The sequence below is a fragment of the Lagopus leucura genome, unplaced genomic scaffold, assembly GCF_019238085.1.
Source record: "Lagopus leucura isolate 7727_CA_CO unplaced genomic scaffold, USGS_WTPT01 Super-Scaffold_100028, whole genome shotgun sequence".
Taxonomy (NCBI): domain Eukaryota; kingdom Metazoa; phylum Chordata; class Aves; order Galliformes; family Phasianidae; genus Lagopus; species Lagopus leucura.
This window is the reverse complement of record NW_024962279.1, coordinates 5034548-5057090: the sequence shown is the minus strand read 5'-3', so window position 1 is coordinate 5057090 and position 22543 is coordinate 5034548. Positions and strand designations below refer to the sequence as shown.

General features: G+C 43.0%; 1 protein-coding gene across 1 annotated transcript in view; it reads left to right on the top strand.

Moving 5' to 3' along the window:
- Positions 1-2020: 2020 nt before the first annotated feature.
- The window catches only part of PDZRN3 (PDZ domain containing ring finger 3), a 119891-nt gene continuing 99368 nt past the window's right edge, over positions 2021-22543 (top strand). The window contains exons 1-3 of the mRNA XM_042880856.1: positions 2021-2772; positions 8057-8143; positions 9290-9397. Of these exons, the coding sequence (XP_042736790.1) occupies positions 2056-2772; positions 8057-8143; positions 9290-9397 (912 nt within the window). The 5' untranslated portion in view covers positions 2021-2055. The remainder of the gene's footprint in view (positions 2773-8056; positions 8144-9289; positions 9398-22543) is intronic.

Below are 22543 nucleotides of genomic sequence, written 5' to 3'. Positions count from 1 at the left end.
CAGTACAACAAAGCTCATAAAATCTCAGAGAATACAGAACCTTTCAAATTTAGCAAGCTCTACAGCACCAGGCAATGAACAGAATGCTGGTAAAATTGTGATGTTTTAGATACACATTCAGTATAAGGCACGTATTACAAATATGCTAAAGATATTTCAAGTATGTTCATGAGCACAGTGGCAGAAAAAAACACATACTGAACAAAACCTTATTTTTGCAGTCTTCCTGTGTCTGTGCTGCATCCCAAAGCACAGCAACGACGTGCCTGTATCCTTACAATGGGACAGCAGAATTAAATAAATGACTGCCCTATAATTTCAGAATTGCTCCAGCCCCAGCACACCACCTCTGATGGGCAGAACCGACCACACACAAACCATCTTCCTCAGCTGTGGCAATGTAATTTCAGCCCTGCTGGCAACATGCTGGAAACCAAACCTCCTTTCAGTTTCAAACCTCAGCCTTTGAAAGTAACATTAAAGGCTCTTGTTGAGAGACTGCTTTTTAATTTGTGTTTTGCTTTGTTTTTAAAGGGAGAACTGAAATCTAAGTGTCTCCAGTAGGAAGGCTCTATTTGTGCCTTCTCCCTCAGATAATGGCAGCAGGGAGAGGGGAACTTTGGTTCCCTGTCAGCCTTCCCAACTGCTGCCTAAATACAAGACCGCAGTGGCCTTTGAAAGCTTCCATCATACTTGATTTATAAATAAAGTATCCATTCCTACATAAACGTCACATTAAAGGGCGTCACAGAACTCAGCACAGCATCTGCCTAGCCACGACTTCACATGGAAACGTTATTCAAGCTCTTGCCCATATTTTCCATCCAAATATTTGTACAGTTTCAGATGGCTTCAGGAGCCCGGTACTGACATCACTGCTGAAATCAATAAAGCTCTGCCTCCAGCTCCACCGGGCGGGCCGTGCATCCTGCACACACAGCTGGGAGCAGCAGCCCCAAACTGCCGGGATGTCGGTGATGGACACGGCGTTATCATCCCTACCTGCTGCAGCCCGCTCCTCAGCGTGTGAGGAAGCGTTTCATGCTCATCTAAGGAAAGTCGCAAGGCGGTGGTCACAAAGGGCTCTGATTTAGAGCAGCTATCTCCAAACAGCCTGTAGCAAAACTTCCCTAATCGCGTACCCAACTCGCTGCATGTACAGATGCACGCTGCCTTTAGCTTTATGGATCATGAGTAGCTGGAGTGAAACGAGCTACAGACGGAACTCAGCTGGAGAAGCGGACGCCTTGGTGCTAAACGTGCCTGCCTGAGGCATCCCGGAGCACAGCCACGTGCGTACCGGCCAGGCACCTCCCAGCGGTCGGGCAGAGGACGACAACACCCCAGAGGCTCAGAAATCACTGCCCCGCGATGAGGTGTGCGTGGAGGTCACTGAAGCTGACGCTTCTAGTTGGGCTTCTGTCTTACCATGAAGGAAAACACGTTACGAGAAGGACGGAGCGGCTCCCACCGGGCCCGGCACGCCACGTGCCCCCCAGCGCTCCCGGTGCTCCCCGTCACCTGCAAGAGGCACGGCAGCTGCACATCGCCCCGCCCGAGAGCACAAAGCCGCTCTTGTGCCTCACCGGGGGCCCTGGGGGCCGTTCCGTCGGGGCTGCGAGGGGCGGCGAGAGGCTGTGAAGAGCTCTGAGGGCGGCACGGAGCCGCGACGGGCGGCGCACCTCCGACGGGCTCTGAGGGGCAGCACGGGGCTGCGATCGGGCTGAGGGGCGGCACGAGCTGCGAGGGGCCCGGGGGGCGGCGCGAGCTGAGGGGCGGCGCGGGCCGGGCCGGGGCGGGGCGCGCGCCGGGCTGGGTGCGGGCGGCGCCAGCAGTGCAGCGAGCGGGGCAGCGGGGCCGGGCGCTCCGCGGGAGCGGCGGACAACGAGCGGCCGTTCCGTGACGGCGCTGCGGGCCGGACTGCCCGCGGGGAGCTGGGGCTGCCGGTTCTGCTTTGCTTCCCCCGTCCCGCCCGCGCTTCGCTTACTTCGGCTGGGCTTTTTTTTTTCCTCTCTTTTTTTTAATCGTTATTATTTTTTGGAAAACGGAAGGAGGATGGGATTCGAGCTGGATCGCTTCAGCGGGGAAGTGGACCCCGACTTCAAGTGCAACCTGTGCAACAAGGTTCTGGAGGACCCGCTGACCACCCCCTGCGGCCACGTGTTCTGCGCCGGCTGCGTGCTGCCCTGGGTGGTGCAGCAGGGCAGCTGCCCCGCCAACTGCCAGCGCATCTCCGCCAAGGAGCTCAACCACGTCCTGCCCCTCAAGAGCCTCATTCTCAAGCTGGACATCAAATGCGACAACCACGCGCGGGGCTGCGAGGCGGTGGTGCCGCTGCAGCACCTGGGAGAGCACGCCGAGACCTGCGACTTCTCCCCCGCCAAGTGCCGCAACCGTGGCTGCCGCCAGGTGCTCAACCTGCGCGACGTGGAGGCGCACATGCGGGAGCGCTGCGAGGCGCGGCCGGCCGGGCTGTGCGAGCAGGGCTGCGGCCTGATGCTCACGCACGGCGAGCGCCGGAGCGGCGGCCACAGCTGCCTGCGGGCCCTGCGCGCCCACGGGGCCGCTCTGCAAGCGCGGGCGGCGGCGCTGGAAAAGGCGCTGAAGAAGGAGGCGCTGCGCGCCGGGAAGCGGGAGCAGTCGCTGCTGTCGCGGCTGGCGGCGGCGCAGCTGGAGCTGCAGGTGACGGCGCTGCGCTACCAGAAGCGCTTCACGCAGTACAGCGCCCGCTTGGACGCCCTGGCCCGCGCCCGCTCCGCATCGCCCGGCAAGGTAAGGGCGGCCCCGCGGTGACAGCGCGCCCGCCCGCGGCACCCGGCGTGTGTTCTCCTCCGTTCTCTCCCCGTAACGAAACTGGAGTTTCCGGGGCTGGAAATGGTGCTAAGCCTCCAGGGGCTGGGGGGTCCTGGGTGGGTGTTCGGTGCCCTGGGGGCACGCTGTGCTGGTCTGCGTGCCGGGGTCAGACACCTGCTCAGTCCCTGCATTTTGTCCTTAAAAGATCAATTTCTGAGGAGAAAAATTAACTTGATTCCAGGCAGTCAGAAATAGGCTATTTATAAAGGGCCCAGAATCAAAAGGCAGAGCTGCAACAACCCCCGAGCTCTAATTGGAAAGGGGCTCCCCAGCGAGGGAAGCGCTCGGAGCCAATTATCTTTTAAATGAAGAGACTCGGAGCCCTCCCGGTGACCCGAAATGCGCTGCCACGTCCCGGCACGGCCACATACCGGCACAATCACATCCCCGCATGGCAGTTCTCAGTTGCTCGGACTGTCACAGCCGTGTCTCCGCCGCGATGGTGCTGGGGCAGCAGGAGCTGTGCAAGGGAGACAAAACTCATTGTTACATTGTGTTTTCTTCTTAGAGTGGCCACCATTTCAGGGTTTTGCCAACACGGAAAGTATCTTAACACTGAGCCGACTCTCCTGACTTGGGGCAGTTCTGGGAGGGATGCTGACCCACATGGAGCCCCCGCACAGCCCTGCTGCCTCCTCACACCTCAGCTCTGCTCTGCTCCCAGCAGCACAGCTTTCCCTCATGCTGCTCCAAGGCCAGTGCTGGTCGTGTTGCTTATGCGCTATTTCACTCTGTGAAGTTAGTGAGCTGCACCAAAGGTGCTACTACCAATAACTGTAAGCTAACAGCAAAATTTCTTATCAAACTGATGGATGCAGCTGGCCAGAAGGACCGGGCTGGATTTCAGCCCCATTACAAAAAGCTGCTGTGCAGCTTTCTGAAGCAGTGCCTAATCCGAAGAAAGCTGGAAGGTGTCATGTCACCACAGGCTTGTGGCTCAGCGGTCAATCACATGTCTTTCACAGCAGTTTGGGCAGCCCTCCAACACCAACAGCTTATGTCTGCCTTGTGCCCAAAGAAGTACAATCAGGAAACTTGCATCTTTGTGCTCTAGAGAGTGTTTTGAAAAGCCTTTGGTAATCACCTAGCGCAGGGGATGCTTTCCAGTTTGGGGATGTGGCCTGCTTCCAAGCTATTCCTTAGGGGCTGTTTGCTCAGAGGTTCTAGCACAGGCTGCACAGCATAGGATGCCGGTTATAAACACTTGGCAGAGCATTGTGTGCTTGCCTGAGGATTAGATTCCTCGCTGCCTGGATTACATGTATGATAATATAGAATAACAGACCTCAACTTCAGAGGAAATTGCATATCCAAAGCGTGCAGCACCACTGCTGTCATTATTTTATTATGAAAATACTCATACTAGATAGGTTTTGTTATAAACTGTAATTATCCTGTGTTAAAACACAGAATCACACCTAGCACTAATGAATGGTTCAGAATGTGGTGATTCCCAAACTTATTGTAGGATGTTCTGGATTCTCTGCAGATGGAGAAAAAGGGATGTTCTGACTGCTGATGGGTGGTTGCTTGTTTCTGCAGATGTAGAAGCAGACTAGAATAAATCAGAGGTTGTTCCTTCCAGTCAAAACAAAGTGCCCACTTACAGTTCTGTTTAAAGGCTTAGTTAAGGGGAAATATGATAGTGATGGATGAAAGACCCATCATGAAGGACCCAAACTTTTGGCCGTTTGGCTGGGCGAGCTCCAGACACGTAGATCTGCATTAACACATCCTTTCTTTGTGGCATTGCATTTGTCACTCAGCTTTCCCACGTTGTTGCCATAACAATATCCATACACAAAATATATATTTTATACACATTCAGAGAGTCTTCTGATAATACCTCCCAGTTCTGTTAGTCCATTAAACAGGTGGCTGTTAAATAATTCTAGTTCTGTTTACGTGTACGCTTTTCCATCCTCTTAGCCACTGAGGGAACACTTTAATTTCACAGTGTATTTACTGGATGTCTGACCTATGCTTATTCCAAAAGACAAATCTGAAGGTTTATTTAGAGGGAGACTTTATCCCTCGGTTGAGAGGTGACGCTTATTGCGGACAAGCTTAAGGAGGGAGTGGTGGAGAAGGCAGCATGTCTTACTCAAAATTATTGTTCCCTTTGATCAGACCTGTCCATCCTGAAACATCAAAGTCTAAATAAGCAAGAAAAACCTCATACTATTCAAACAATGCTTAATCCTTGCTGAAACATACCACTGTTCACACCTATTGATAAGCTGATGTAGTCGAGCCTTTATGTACACAGCCATCAAAGTCCTCTGGGAAGCTGTAGGAGGGAATCTGAACCAACTCTTGGTGCTGGTTCCAGTCTGCAGTGTCAAAGCTGTGCCTGGCAAGGTGTGCTTTCAGGGTGGCATTTATACTGTACAAATGTCAGTCTGTCAAAGGTGAACGAAGGCTTTGAGGCGTGGCAAAGCACAGTCTTTGGAAGTCTGGTCTTAAGCCCTTTTGCTTTACTGGCTACAGGAACCAATTCATGATCTGGTGTTTAAGACCTGTGGTTTAGTGCCTATGTGGAGGTAGTAGCACAGGTTTTAATTGCATGAATGCCAAAGGAAGCCCTTTAAGACATGATTGTGTTCTTTCTCAGGCTGACCCAAGCAGGCTCAGCTGGGCTGCAGTCAATAAACAAGGGGCTGAAGTGTTTCCTGTTACAGACAGAGCTTCCTAACCACTGTATTACCAAAGAAATCAGTCTTGCAATACATGAAGCAAAAGGCAGTCTATTAGATCCCCATTACTCAGCTGGGAAGAACAGGGAGCTGCAGCATTTCCAGTTATCTCACTGCCTAATGATTGCTTCACTGGAATGCTAGACATATTAGAGGAGGAAAGAATGGCAGAGCTCTGGAAGAGTAATTTACATCACGGCTTCCTTAAGAAGCAAAAGCAGTTGTGAAAGAAATTGCTAAGACTGAGAGGAGAATCTGCAAAAGTAACCAATTGGCAAAGCAATGCACTGCTGCCTTCCATGTGCTTGGCTGTTCAGCACAGATGGTGGAGTTATCACTGAATGACATGAGGGGTTTGTCTGTAACGCTACTCTGCTGCCAAAGGGACGCTGCAGACAGGGTACAGATCTGTCAGGTCTGAGCGGAAAGCTTCTTAACACCCCGAGTTCATTTTTCAGGAATACTAAAGAAAAACACTGCAGTGGAGTGTTTGGGTTTTTTCCACAACTTTTGGCTACCTGCTTTACTACTTTTTCTGCTAGGCATACAGGCATCAAATCGTAGCCACATAAGGAGGCTTTAATGAAAGCGTTCAATTCTAATTAGAGGAAGTGTCTCAAGAGCAATGTTGTAATTGTTTCTTGATTGTTCTAATTGATTTGCCTTTTTAAAAGGCATAACAGTGGAAGTAAACAGTGACACTATCACATCCCTGTCTTTCAAATGCTGAGTTATCAGTCCATGAAAGCAGCCCCACAGGACTGTAAGTTTGCTCCTTGAAATGCTGTCTGACATACAGGTTTGAAGGCTCACAGTGCAACAGCCTTTACTTCATTTTCCAGTCCTCCTCTGAGTACCTGATTCTTACTGATGCTGAGTGTAGGCAAATTAAAATAAAATTAGCTGGAACTCATTCACATTTCTCTGTAACAGGCCCAAGTGTACTTACTATGGGACCTGTAGGAAAGATAAGATCACAATCTGACAAGAAAATTGTAAACCACATTTTCAGGTGAAGCCTGTTGGCTCAGCAGCTCTGTGGTCAGCAGAGCTCCACCAGCTTACACCGGGAGGAATTTGGGCTTTGTAATCTTCCCAAAATCTATGAGAGTAATTCAGTAATCCAGGATTACTTGGACACTTTTTTATGAGTTTAATAGACATTAATATTTGATTGGCAACTTCAAACTGATATGTTAGAAGAAAAATGCACAAACTAAAACCAGCTGCATCAAATTACAATGTAACTGTTGTAATTTCTGTCATTAATTGGTTATGAAAACCAGACTTGTAAGATAACTTCCTCAAACTTTCTTTGTGTTCATAACTTTTTCACCCTATGGATAAAACAAAGAAAAAATCTCAGAGGTAGAAATGTTCACAGATATCTGTGGATGCACATCGTACAGCTGGGAGTACCCTGTTCTTATTTCTGAAAAAGAGACTATTATTTAGACAGCTTTTTGTAATTGTGAGCTGTTTTATAGTCTTGTAGTGTTTTGCTGTGAATGACAGCACTTAATTGAGTCTGATTACACTGTGAGGATTTAGTTGTATTCTGTAGTGTGTGCATGCAGGTTTGTCCTAGCAAAATGTAGAGGCCTAAGTAGCATCACACTGTCACAAAAGAGATTTTGTATACGTTTATAGAAGATGTACCTTTTTGAGCATATCTGTGCTTAGGAGCAAGCTTGTGTAAGTCAGGATAGCAAATGATGTTTGCACAGTCCTTCGGATATTATAAGGCTGTCCTGCCTTTCTCTGTTGGGCATTTTTTTTTAATTTTTTTTTAAATTTTTTTTTTTTTTTTTTTTTTTTGCATAATCAGACATTTGTTCACTGCAGAATTTCGTGTTTTAGAGAATTAATACAACAGTTTTCAGTGCTGAGGGATTTGTGTTTTGCTAGTGTTAAAATTCTGAAGAAAACTGTGCTCAGCATCTCTTTCCAGCAGGCGCTGTGAATGGCAATTAGCACCACAGCCCCTTTGCAAAATTTGTAGCAGTTTTGTTTAAAGCTGTTTCTAAAGCTCGCCAGAGATTTGCTGTTGTATCACAGTTCGTATTCGATACTGTTTAAAACAATGTATTGCAGCTAGCGCCAGAGAGCAACAACATAAAAATGCAGCCCTTCAGACACCCTCAAGCACTGGAAAAGTCAAGAATCTGACTACTGGAGCCGCGGAGTATTTTACATAACAGATCACATATGACTGGGTCAAGTAGTTGCAGGAACAGTATTGCATATAAATATCTTCTGTTGCTGTTAAGTGTCTCACTGTAGATCTCAATAAAAAATACGCATAAATCTCCAGGGCGGGTTTTGCAGAGGCGCCGTGGGGTGGCTGGAGCCGGGGCTGCTGCCTTCCCAGCTCTCCCGCAGAATTGTTCTAAACTTCATGGGAAAAGGAACTAACAAAGCGACCCAACAGCCCGGGATAGAAGTGTTATCTGTCCTGCTCATCAGCGCACACAAATGCTTTGAATGCATCTCTCTGTTCTTTACAGGGTGAAGAAACTAAAGCACTGACTCTCGTCCTTCATCGTGACTCAGGCTCTCTTGGATTTAATATTATTGGTGGCCGACCGTGCGTGGTATGTTAATTGTTAAAATATGTTTGCCCTTTCCAGTTGGGAAAAGCATGTAGGTCAACACTTAGAGGAAAAATGCTGCTGACAACTATTTGGCTCTCTTGGGATTCTTTCAGAGCAAATCTTACATTCAGATTAGTATTGGAGGTCTACTGACTGTACGTTCTTGTCTCTCACATCTTCAGTCTCGCACCCGGTCACAGCTGGTGACACTGACACAGGTGGAATGTCACTCCCAAAACGCTGAAAGCCCCGGTACCTTTTTTCTCAGACCGTACTGTTTCAAAGATAGTGCACGAGTTCAGGACCGCAGCTTTAGACCTTTTACAGCTCATTAAGAAATCGATATTTACTCTCCTTTCCACCAGAGACCAGGCTGCCCTCTGTGCAGGTGAAGGGATGTAATTTAAACAACCTACTTTTGAATTCCATGATTTCAGCAGATGTTTCCTGCACACACACTCACTAATGTATTTTTTCTTGATGCTTGCTGGCAGGAGCTGCTGCATCTGACTTTAATTAGATCAAGGAGTGGAATATACCTTGTCCTAGTAATTTAGAAAAGTACTCAGAACTACTCCTTGGACTGTCGGAAATGTGACATTAATGACAATTTATTCCTGGTGAATTCACTTGAAAGTTATTGTTTATAGTTAACATTTTTCAGTTCCTTTTCTGAGAAACTGTTCTGCACCAATAGCTGATTTCACAATAGACAGGGATATGAAGATACCTTATTAGTTAGAGGTTGTTTTTCACAGTTTTATTTTCAAGGTTCCAGAGGAAGAGCCGTGCAACTGAAAATAAAAACGCACTGTTGCTTTCTGTTTGATGTGCAATCAGGCTGCTGTCTCACTGGATTCTACATTATCATAATTATAATGACAGCTACTACTGAGCTGGCCTAAGTCAGAAGAAAACAATTATCCTGCAAATGATGAGCCTAATGAAAGTCCATTCCTGGCTGTACAGTTACTCAGAATGGGAGGATCAGGTGTTCTCATTAGTCCAAATAGGCCCATATTAAGACATCACTAAGAATATTTATTCCAAATTACATGCACTGCTGTGGCACAGGCGAGTTTTAGCTCAGCACAAATTAGAGTTACTTCAAGGTTCAGTAATGTGTTTTTCATTTCATCTTTAAAGGACAATCAAGATGGTTCAGCCAGCGAAGGAATTTTTGTATCAAAAATAGTTGACACTGGGCCTGCTGCTAAGGAAGGAGGGCTCCAAATTCATGACAGGATTATTGAGGTATGTGAGTACACTATCCAGCCTCTTTTAATAGTCCGAGTTCTGTTGTCATGTCTTCAAATGGCATGAAGTTTAGCGTGGGTTCGGGAGAAATGTACCCTGGTAAACACTGTCTAGAAGACATGTCTGCTAAAATATGCTCGACTTGATTCAGTGCTGACCTCTGTGGCTTTAGGTATAGTTCTTACCTAAATATAGAAACCAGATTATGGTTGGTATGTGCACGTCCTGACTTTCTGAGGAGCGAGTATCTATCTGGTATGCCGTAGATATTTCTTTTTAAAGCTATTGGAAACTTATAAGTTATTTAGTTAAAACCATATGTGAAATATCTGTAGTGTAAACCTTGATTTTATTTATCCTGGTTTCTAAGACCAAAGGTAATAAATGTTTCGAATGGCCAGAAAATATTCTACTCTGCAGTTTCTGTAGGATTTATTATAAACCTGCCTGAGGTACTCCTTTACTGTTGTTTGTAACTACTTGTATTATTCCGTTTGGAGTCTGAATTTCTTCTCATTTTGCCAAAGTCTTGACATCAATAAAAAGGCCCTTCTGTGAAAGTGATGGTTGCTTGAAATGTTTGTTTGGGAAAAAAGATCTTTTTTTTTGAGAGAGAGAGAGAGAAAGAAGGAGGTTGGTTTTCATGAAATGCAGCTGAGTGTGACTCCGTTTCCTTTGTTTAGCATTTTACAGTTTAAAAAAGTGTTCTTTGCTGTCTTATTTCTGTAGGCTGGAGAAACTTTGAGAGTCTGTTGTTCCAAAAGATAAGTGCTGTGTTTGTTGCCAAGGATATCATGGAGCGACCAGTTTCTCTAAGTAATGGAATTCTATTGCTCTTATGTTTTGCAAATGAGCAGTAAACAGCTGTTAAGGATTTTCTGTTGGCAGAAGACAATGTGTCTTTGCTATTTTCTGTGCTGTTATGGTAAATCGTATTCACAATTTAGTAAGGATATAAAATATTAATTAAGTTTCTTCGTATGGAAAGGAGTGGAGCCACAGTAGCAGAACTATAAAAAGATAAGAAGCTGAGCTGTGAAATGATCCAGAGTTGCTTAAACCATATTTATGGTATAACATAATTGGGAAAAGGTCTGTAATTTTTGTTTGAACTAGAATTTTTCCCATAGGCACATATTTCCCCAAAGCGTGTTTGAAAAGCTGACATCCGTTTCTGAAGTAGCGCATAATCACACGAACAAAACAACTATGAAAAACAAAACGTTGGAAAATCAAACTCCCCAAAGTAAGGAGATGTCCTGGTTTTCAATCTCCTTGAGTGTTAGCACTGTAACTCAGCCCGGAATTGCAACCATATGGCAGTTTGTTATAGGAGTTGCCAGGAGAAAACGAAGGCAGCTGACCTCCACAGGCCCTATAGATTCTGCTCTCTTGCAAGCAATTTTGGTCCTTACTGCTTTTCTCTGCTCCATTTTTCCAAAGTTCAGTATTTGGCACTGGTAGCACAGATCAGGCTGAGCAACTAAATACTGCTATGGTGTTTGTGCCAACGGTAAGAACCCAAGAAGAACATAGAGGAAGGCAGGCAGGGTGAGATTCCATGCTGTGTTTCTTGGCTGCTCTGTGAGTGCAGCCTTACCTCTGTCAGTAGCATTTGGGCAGAGTTCTTCCCACAGTTCCAAGCTACATTCTCTCATAAAACAGAACTCCAGAATGAAAACACAAGGAGAACTGGTTGTATGTGTAGCATGCTAAGGGTAGCAGAAGCCCAACTGAATGCTGTGTGTTGACAGCCTGTGCTGTCTGCAAATTCGTTTTCATATTCACTCATTTTTAAATACACACAAAAGGCTGATGAAAATTCAGCAAAACGGTTACAAAATCAAACGTGTGAGTTTGGATTAGGAATGCCTTGTTGAAGGCAATCTCTGAGAGACACCCAGCTGATGAGTTTTGATTCCCACTGTGGAGCAGTCACTGAGTGTGCTAATAGGTTCTTTTCAGATCAAATGGCTGAATGTAATGCCCCCCAGCCACTACAGGCATCAGGTTCACAGAACTAGAGTGGTCTGATGCAAAGCCCTAGAAATCCTTGTACTGGGGACATCAGCACCTAAAAACTACTGTATACTTTTTGACTCTGTGAAATTTGTATTTATTGCACTGTATTTAACCCTATTCTAGGCAAGGAAGAAAAGGGATACCTCTTGCATCAAGGCATCTAACCCAGCTTTGTCATACTGATAGATAATTGAAATATCCTGTAAATTACCTAGTTGAAGATCAGTAAACATTTAATGATAGTCTCTAATGAAGCAAAACCCAAAGTTCATAACTACGTCTGGCAGTTCAGCAGATGTAGGTGTAAATGACAAGATGCAATCAAAAGCCTCAGGTGGAACCCATCACAGACAATACAGCATGCTAATGGGTCACATTTGCTTTGAAAAGCAGGAGAGATGACAAAGAAACAGGATAATTATCTAGAACTGAGTTTGGCTATCTAGAACTTATTTGATTTGCTCTTGATATTACAGTTTTAAGTAACACCAGCATGATTTTAAATAGACCCTCTCACAGAGAACTCTCATTCTAGCATAAGATGCTGAGCGTAAGATCTCCAAAACGATTCCAGAGTTCATGGCAGTGAACTTAAAATGGAGTAAGACAGAAATAATTTTATTTCCTTTTGAAAATGTTTCTTTATTGTGGATCTCCTGGCAGGCATATTTTGGAGCTTATGTCAAATAAGAGCATTGTTTCTCATTTTCAAAACTGCCAAAACATTTCTCAGTACTTAGCAGGGATTACACAGTGCGCAATTTGGATGCATAGTGCTGTTTATAGCTGATAGCAAATGCTGCTTGGAAGTTCTTTCCCCTGGCAAATTATACTGAGATAAACCTTGAATTATGTCTGAGATAATTTTAAATCGTATTTTCCCACCGGTTCGGATTTCCTATTTTACACATTTTAAAAGAATAAATATAAAAAAGTAAATCAGGTCTAATAACTGTGTTGAATTTTCAGTAAAAGCATTTTTTGGACTGTATTTCAGCAACACAGGCAATGCCACTGTGAAGTGCTTCCACTGCTAAATGGCATACATCATCGAGATGAATGTTGCATGATCTGTGCTGCTCAGTCTTGAAAGCAGCACACGACAGAAACACAAACACATCCTTTTCCTTCGTATTTCATTTTACAAATTCTGTAACGTAATAAAGATATTTAGTGTTTACACAGGACCTTCAGGAATATCTTACAGCTGTTTCCTTCGCTGTTTTATCTTATTATCCTTATTTTGCAATGGGGTAATCTGAAGTATACCGGAAAGTATCTTCCCAAATTGTCAGGTCAGAGTGAAAGACTTGGATCTTGGTCTGTTCATTATTGCTCTATGTAAATCAATGCTTTTCACCTGTAATTGTTTCCAGGTATTTCACAACTACTCTAGAAGTGAGGAAGTAATGATATTATGAGACTTTCTATAGTGTGGCTACAGGATTTTCATGTACAGCTGTGACTTATTTATTCAAAGCAAACAGCTGATTTAAAGTGATATTCTGAATTATTGCTCTATAGCAAATTGCCATATTAAAAACATGCTGAAACTATTGATTTTATTACAGAGGAATTACTATTTTCATAGATTACATTTTTGTCAGGGCAACAGAATGGTCCTAATTTCCTCTTGTAGCAGAGTTGGTTCAAGTCCCAACCATGAAGGACTCCTCTATGCAGCTGCCTGGCATTTCTTCAGATAAAGTTTTTATTTTTAAGCACGTCATCTCTGAAAGATTATGAATTAAGTACAGCATTCTCTTCTCACTGATGAGCAAACTCATTTGTTTAGCTTCAGAGGCTAAACAGAAAGGAGGCTTGAAATGCTGACTGCTTGCCACCTTAAAATGTTTTTAGTACAATTAGGGTACTGTTGCAGTATCATAAACTGTCATAGCTGCACCAAAACCACAAGAATTTATTCCACCTGAGCTTGCCCAATGTCTCATGCTGCTCGCAGGAGGATCATTAGGTTAGGAGTTGAGAATTTGTCTCAGTGCATTTGATTGATTTTCCCCAAAGTGCACTCACTTGCTACACATTACAGGCTGCCTTTCTGTTAGGTGAGTTTCTTCACAGGTTACTCAAAGGAACAATGAAACTTTTTAGCAAATCATCTACTGTATGTTTGTAAATAAAATGTACAATTTGCTCTGGATTCTCCATTCAGCCTGTAGTACACAGGCAGTTCTAGCAGAACAACTTTCTGCTTTTTTCTCAGCAAACCACGCTGGGTATCAGAGTTAGCAGTGTAGCTTTCAGAAAGTCAGATCAGCACAGAAAGCACATCAGCCAGGCAGGAGGGCAGGGAAAGGAGTGCTCACAGCAGCACAGCATACATTGCCCTGTTGGGGAAATATGTGGGCTAAGATCTGCTGCTTTGTAGTGAACTGAAAGAGTAAATGAAGAAACTTTTCACGTGCTCTGCTGGCATGGGACAGGATCTAGTTTTTCCATGAGGTTGAGTATTTGGGCTGAAAGAGTTCCATGTACTGCCAGCCCAGCTTTCCTGCCAGCGTAGAGTTGTTCCCCCAGCTGCATGCCCACTGCAGCTTATCACCACTTGCAGACTGTTCACAGGAGACTTCCACAAGTAATCAGTAAATGTAATAACTGAGCAGAGCTTTCAGTTTCTCATTTGCTGGTGCACTTTCTAAAATCAGCTTTCACATGATAAACTTTTGCATTTTCTTGCAAAAGGCTCACTGCATGCACTAACTGAACTCCGATAGGCAGAGAGGCTGAACAGAATTTTTCATTGTCGTGAATGGAAGAGTTCAGCTCTGCAAACAAGATTTACTATGCAGATACATACACTTAGGAATTAATTTTCTGGAAAAAAACTATTTTAAGACAGCAACTTAAAATTGACTGTTCCTGTTCCTGCCAGGACATGCAAGCACACTTGAGTATTTCTGGAGAGGGAACACAGTGGGGAAATGAGTACAGTTATAGCAAAGTCAGCTTTTTTTGGTGTCTAACTTGCAGAACATTTTCCAAGCCCTTTGTCCATATCTGCTCATGTATCACGAAGCATCCTCATGTCTGTGCTAAAGCATAGGTCTTGCAGGTTGCTCAGTGTTAAAAGGGAGTTTTAATAGTCTTAAGGGGAAAATGGAAATGAAAACAAAAGGTGTTGGTTATCACTGCATTTTTTCATCTCATAAATGGATTTGCCTGATTCCCTTGCATTCTGAGCTGTGGGAAAGAAGGCAACAAACCAGACAGCAAGAGGAGGATGAACCAAAGATGTGTAGTGCATGTTTTACGGTAAATATTGAATCATCATCCTTCCCACAAGCAGCAAAAAAAAAAAAAAAAAAAAAAGAAAAATCCATTGGATGGGTTGAAAATATAAAGTTCTGTAAAGAAGGAAACAATTGTTTCTACCCTACTGGATGAGGAATATACTTTCTAAGTCATATGCTTATGCATCAAACTTCCTGACTGTAGGAAAATGGGAGAGAAAAATGCCAGCAATGAGGCAGCCTTTTATAAGACTTTAAAAACCAAATTACTCAAGGCATGGACTGAACAACACGTGCCCCACCTCCCAATATTCTTTGGTGTGATGATGAACTTGCTTGGTACCATGAAGAACAGGACTTGGAGAGGAAATGCAAACTGCTTTGATAACTTCCAGGCCTGCCAAACCTCATGTGAAGTGTGGGACCCAGACAGGCGACTTGTGTTGCAAGATCATAGGCTTGTCAAGCATCTCATCCTGCCTCCCACCCTCATGTTTACCATTTCCAGTGAGTGAACCCATGCTTGGTTTGGTTTCCTCTTGCTAACATCTTGTCAGCATTCCAAGGACACCGGCTCAGCATATGCAGCCCCTTGCCAGGCTGTTCTGTGCCAAGGCAGGACGAGGTCACCCACAGCCTGGGAAGGCACAGTGTGAAGGTTCTCCTGCCTGGTGTCACCTCATGGGCTGCAGGAGCAGTCACAGTGCTGTGCACAAGCCTGTGCCCTGGGCATGAACTCCAGGGAGAAAATACAACTTGAGAAATTCAGATTCTGGCTTTATGAATTATCGCTCGTTCAAAGTGAAAAATAGCTGTTCCATATTCTTTTTAGCTGAGCAAAAAGAAATGCATCAAGTTCCAACAAATACTTTTTAAAAAGATGAACATAAAGCCTTTAACAATGGGGCAATTTAATCCTTTCACATGTGGCACAATTTTTTGCATTTTAAATCATCTCCTGTTCAGTTTTCCACTTTGAAAGCCAAACCATTATGATTAACTGTTAGATTTTATTTTTAGATTTTTGAATGCTCTGAATCTTTTTAGAGAGAGCACACAGAATGTCCTATCAACTATTTTCACACATTTTGTTTGTATCACAATAATGGAGCAATCAGATGCAATCATCTCTAGTTTAGTACATATGTAGTACATTACCATGTCAATCGTATGAAAAGATATGCAAAAAGCGAGTGCAAATTAACTGGGGGGAGGAAAAAAAAGCAAGCTCAGATCATTGCCATTCAAAATGCACTTGGGTAAAATTTGCATAACTTTTAATTTAGAATTACAGGAAAGATGGAACTTGTCCAGTAAATGTGCAGAAAAGCTATATGTATGTGTGAGGTCAACAGGCCTTTCCAAAAATCCTCCTCATGGAGCAGCTCACCCTGCAGTGCTAACCTGGTCTGTGCCACTGGTGGGATTTGTCTTCAAACCAAGAGCATGGTATGGAGACCTGCCTGTTGTGAGCACTTCATTTGTCTGCATTTCACAATAGCACAGTTTCCTTTTTTCTCACACATATAATATGAAAATTGAAATGAAATCCTAGAATCTGTTCTGGTAACACCTACAATGCAGTCGCTTCTAGACAATGGTCTTTATAGTGTTTAAGTCAACTTCTTCTTAATAGAGCATGTCTTCCAGCATGAAGTATTGGGTTGTTTTATTCCTTTTCCTAATTTATTCTTTATACCACGAAAATCTAAAAGCTGTTCACAATTAACACACAGTTCTGTGCTTTAAACACTGAGAGGGGACAACTTATCAGCACTGTGACTCTAATTCCAATGCTGTTGACCACTTCTTTACTTTATGCATGATGTTGATAATTTTTAAAGCAATACAACTTTGCTATATTATGTTTCAGTACAAAGCACAACTACAGGACTTATAAAGTTTTTAGACTCTCATAAACAGAAATGGTACTGGGCTGATAATAATAGTATAGAGATGTTTTGCTTCAGTACTGGGGCTTTTAAATGCGTGCAGTATGTAAGTTGTTGCTTTTATAATGTTGTAGAAGTTGTGTTTTTTTTTTTTAATGCTATCTGTAAAATCTTATGCCTGTGAAGGGAATTTTCCATTGAAAGTGGAATTTGGCTTTAAAGACTGAGGGAGAATAATGTTGCAAAAATGGGAAGTTGTGAATTGCTCTGAAGAAGGGGACTGGTACAAACACTGTATGTGAGAGACACACATCCCATCCCTGTGCAGCAGCCAATTCTTCTGGAGAAGGGCCAGATGATCACTGCGCTTTGGGCCACACAATTCCATACAGCCCAAATGTTGCAAATATCTTTTCTGCATCTAAAATGGTGCATTAATGGTGGAATGCATTTCAGTTGTGCAAGGCAGGTGCAAGAAAGTCACGTTATGCAAAATACTATCTTCTGTTGGTACAAGCTCATTGCTACTAGCCTTCTCAAGCCTTGTGTTAAAATATTCTTTCAAAATGATTACTGATTTATATAGCCTCGGTCGTATAACTTCACCTATGGATATCAGGAACTGCATGTGCTCTGGCAGGCTGCTCTTGTACAACCTTTCACAATGACAAAATATAGATGGTTATCATCTGTAACCTCAGTATACTATCCATTATTACTTCCAGTTCATCTACCAGCAGTACAAAATAGCTGAAATTGGGTTTAAGTGACATATGCAGAGGCATGACAGGTCTCTTAATTGTAAAGAGCTTTATATGGAAACACTTCAGTTTTTCTTATGTCTGTTTTTCTTCTGCCAAAATCCAGGTAACTTTGAACTACACAAAAGTCTAAGTAACTCTGAAAGCATCACAGGGATATGGGTAATTGTGAGGTCCCACCTCCAAGTTTAACAAACAGAGTGAAATCTTGCTTCCCAGGGTGACAGAATGGCAGAGGTTGGAGAGGATCTCTGCGTTGCTCAGAGCAGGGCAAGCTGAAGCCTGGTGCCCAGGGTCCTTCCTTGGGATGTAGAATAGAAGCACGCACACGCTGGGTTTGTGAATAGGCCTTTTGGGCTGTGGGGCTGGGCAGGAATCTCAGCTGCAAACTGGTAAATATTATGTATGTTTGATTGATTGGATGAACATGAGAAAGAAACCAGCAACAGGAAGGGAGAGTGAAAATGTTTCCTGAATCATTTGGGGGAAAAAAAAAAAAAGAGCTTTTCAGTGCTGTTGTTTTTTTTTTTTTCTCTGTCAGTTCTGCAGGCTTCCCAGCTCAGGAAGATTTAGTTTATTTCTCAAAAGGTCTTGCTTATAAAGCAGATCTTTCTCTGGCTCCAGCCAGCTCTAATAAAAATTAGCAGTAACCTTAGCAGCTGCCGTGCCACATGACTGCTTGGGATTGCATAACTGCTTTTTCCTTCTAAAGAAACACACAAAGAGATCATCTGATCTCCTGCCTTGCAGCATTCTCTGTGAAGTGTTTCTCTAGCTTGATTCCTAAACAAAAATCTTTTTCTTCTTTCTTCCAACAGTCCTCTCTTTTTAAGACCAAAGTCTGTCCATAAATAGTAACGGACTGTAGGCAGAACTTTCTTGACTTAAGCCCATGAATGAATTGGGTGATTTTTTTTTCTGTTACTCAAACTATTACTGTTTATCAACAGTAAGGCATGTCTCGAATAAAAGCTAATGTCAGCCTGAAGTCATTCAAAGAAATATTTTGCTGCTGAAACTGAGGCTTTTTAGGACTGTTAGTATTCCTGAGAGTATGCTTTTGGATGGAGATGCATTGTGGTTTGACAAGAAGATAAAGAAAGAAAAGAATCCTGTGGCCATATAATAGATGTAAACTGAACACACTCTTGGCTCGGTGCAGGTCCCATTTAATTCACTGGAAATCCCAGTGTATTTAACCTGATCCACAAGCACAGAACAGTTGGAAGTTTAAATTACTCTTCCTGTGTGGCATGTGGAGATGGACCATTGTTTTCTGACTAATTGGTTTTCCCTCTAGCAAAAAGGAAAAGAAAAAAAATTAAATGCTTATTCCATGCAGTAGCATAGTACCACTTCTGCAGAGCACTACACAGTGTCAAAGAAAAAGGTGGAACTGATCTATGAGCAGACGTTGCTCTGCATGAAGATGCAGTGCGACCTGTTAGATTCGATGTGGCTAAGGGCAGGGTGAGAAGCAAAATGCCTTTTGCTGGTTCAGCAGTGTTGGGGCAGACACACCAGTGTCCCACTGCACAAGTGCTTCCTGGAGCCAGAAGTCTCAGGCAAACTTGTAAGCAGTTCTTTTATAAGAAATACTTGGTGGAGGCTAGCATTCATTTACTGCAATTGTTAAGGAAATCTCAGGTCTCTAGCTTGAATCCTTAAGTCAATTAAGTGTGCTTTGAAAAGAGCGCCAACTCTTCATAGCTCAGTTCATTCCAAGTGTGAAGCAGCAAAAGTGAGACAATGATAATGTCAGAGAATATGAGATGTTGCTAAAAATAATGGGCAAGTTCTCATGCACTGAAGCCTTGGAACCTGCACATTTCAAGGGCACTGGCTTGCAGCAGTCAGATTCCCCTCATCCACTTGAGCTGAAGCAGTCAACCTAACCAGAGGATTGCAGAAGACTGAATTTATAGAATTTTCATTTTTGCATCTTCCCCTTTTTTCTGCTGCAGTCTTTCTTTTTCCATCACTTTTTGGGAAGACCTAGTTCTCATTCTGAATCAAAAGTTTTGGCACCTTTTATAACATAGACTGAAGAGTTTCTAGAATCGTTCCTTTGGTAGAGGTTACCATCAAATAACTTGGAACATAAAGAAGTGAGCAGTCTTCAGATGCAGTTGCAGTTGACAAGTTTCCTGCTAGCAACTTGTATTAATTTAATTTCACACAGCCAACTCTGGTTCCTTCTTGTATTTGAAAGAGTTTTTTTTAAATAAAACCTCTCATTGTTTTTCTTTCATTTTGGCCTCCTTTTCTCTTGCTTTGTAGGCAGTTTCCTTTGCAGCAGGGGAATTGCTGTTTCTATTACAAACCTTTCTCTGGCAACTGGAACTTTTCTTTCAGTTTTAGCCCCTGCTGATAATTAAAGTTTTCTCTTACTCTCTCTTTGCTTTACATTTACCAAAAATAAAGTTTGTTTGCTCTCTGAGGATTTCACATCACAGAAGATCTTTGCAGGCTTTCAGAGCTGCTGACTTGAGCCAAGTAATAAACGTAGGAATGAGGAGGGGTGTCAGAGAGTGATAGATAATATATTAGCCTCTTGCTGGGTCTAGCAAATCTCCAAGTTTTATAGACTATTAAAGGCTGCTTTCACTGGGCTGACATTGTGCATCTCAGCTCGTTTTCCCAGCTTCCCTTCCTCAGACAATCTGAGCAGTTGGATACCCGAATTCATTAGATTAATCAGAAGCATTTTAGTAATGTATCTCAGGCAGAAATAGAGAGGTCAGGGGGTCAAGAAGATGCTGTGACGTTTTCTGTGGGGCTAAAATGAATTCCATGCATACGCAAAAGAATCAGGAAGAGCAGTGCCCCGACAGCCTTCTCGTGTTTGGGCCATTTGCTGTTAACTGGTGCTGGTCTCTTGATTAGGCTTTATGCTTGCTTTTGCATAATGTGTTATAATGTGAATAGATTTGTGGAACAAAGGAACCAAAACCCCACAGCGAGAGCTAAGGAGACACACTTCTCCCTAATCCTACCCCTTTTGCCCTGAGTAATAATTTACCCTAAAAATAATTTCTTTTCCTTTTGTTTGTTCCGTACTCCGAGGTTCTGGTCAGCGTGAACAAGGGTTGCAGAGTCCAGCCCATTCTACTTCTATGTGTCTGACTGCAACCATTTAATTCCTTTCCTTTAGAAAACCTTTTTTTAAAAACAAAAACAAAAACCTAAGCCCAAAAGCTTTTATCTACTTAGAAAGTGTTTTCCTGCAGTTTCAGGAAGAAATGCAATTAGCATGGCTGCTTAATTAAACTGAGCTGTCAATGAAGCGATAAACCATGGTACAATTAACTTATCCTTGGAGAAGAATGCAAATTAAGGCTATAACTGGAGGTCTTGGGAAAGGTCTTGACTGCTTTCTGCCACCAGCCTGATAATCACACTAAGTCATTCATATTCTCAGGCCATCAGATGATGTACACCATCTTTTGCAGGAAAAAAAGAACTATGGGAATATGTATGCACTCACAGCATCAGATGGATACTAACAGACTTAAGGCTTTTTATATCTATCATTGATACATTACCTGTGAGTTGTTACCTGTAATTCACATATCAAACCATGAAAGCCCTTTCTCAAAGGGAATCGTCTTTAAGTAGCCAAGGGCAGCAGGACAGTACTTTAAAAACTGACAAAATCCAAAGACAAATCCTGACCTGAAGCAACAAGCACAGTGACCAATTAATTTGGTATCTACTAGTGCAAAAACCTTGGTTAGCTGAAGTCAGCAGTGAAGGTTTCACCTTCACTGGGAATTTTTGTACCAAATAAAGATCAGTAATGAAGTTATACCCACTTGCACTGGTGGATCTGTGGGAACTGATGGCCACATTTGTAAAATCTTTCCTAATCTGATAACAAAAAGTAAATCTAAAAGTATTCATTCTGTTATTTTATGTTCCATGCAAACCTATAGTACAGTTTGGAACCGAATGGGAACCCCTTGGCATAAAGCCGTCTGTAGCACAAGTAGTATTGCCATAAGCTGTCTACTGCAGAAAAAAGCCTGAACATGTAAACATGCTTAACTTTAAGTACAGAATTGACTTTACTAAAGCCAAAGGGACTACTCATAGAACGGTGGAATTCCTTGTGCTGGGGGAGACCTTAAAGCCCATCCATTTCCAACCCCTGCCGTGGGCTGGCGGCCACCCAGCCTGGCCTTGGGCACCTCCAGGGATGGGGCACCCACAGCTCTGGGCAGCAGTGCCAGGGCCTCACTGTGCTCTGTGAGAAATTTTTTCCCATAATATTAAATCTAAATCTCCACTCTCCTAGTTTAAAACTTTTTGCACTTGTCCTGTCGCTATGAACCCATTTACAAATCATTCTCTTTCCTATTTATAAGCTCCCTTTCAATAGTGGAAGGCTGCAATGTGGTCTCCCTGGAGCCTTCTCTTCTCCAGGCTGAACAAACCTCAATTTCATATATGTAATATGGATTTATGTGTATATAAATGTGCAGAGATACACGTATGTATGAGTATATATGTATATTTATACAAGAGTATAAAATATGTAGTTGTCTATTATCTAAGTGTATATATCTGAATAGATACATGTTTATTGATTTATAAATATGTGAAAGTGCTGCCCACATTTCTTCCTTCTGCTTCTCAGAAAAGTCAGTAATTTTTGTGTATCACAGTCTAACTAGATTTATTATGTACAAATTTACAGTTAGGTTTCCTTTCGTTTGGATGTACAAATTAAACAAACTCTGGATCAAGTTCAGTTCTAAATCTACAGTCTGTTGGAAAACCTTTATCGTCGTTATTACCTCCTAGCCATTTTGTTATCTAAATAGCCTCTGGATGAAATTATACTATTATGTTAAGAAATGTAACATTTAGAGCATTAAAAGCACTAATGTGTCTTTAACTCACAAGTGGGCCTGATTTTTGTTTTGCTTTATCCTTTACTGTGTCAGACAGAGGATTTCCTACCGCTGCTTGTGAAAGGAAAGCTGGGCTTGGAATTAGAAAGGAAAGCATAAAACTAATTGTTTGATGGTTTCATGTTACAGACCACCTACACTGAGGAGGCTGAGAGTTTAAGTAAATTGAAACTGTAAAGAATGAAACAGTTAAAGGCTGGCAACAAACAAATAGGTAAAACTTAGCGCAAAATTAGGGGAGCAACCAGACAATACAATTGCATTTTGTTAGCAGTTTGGTACTTGGCTTTACATGCATGAA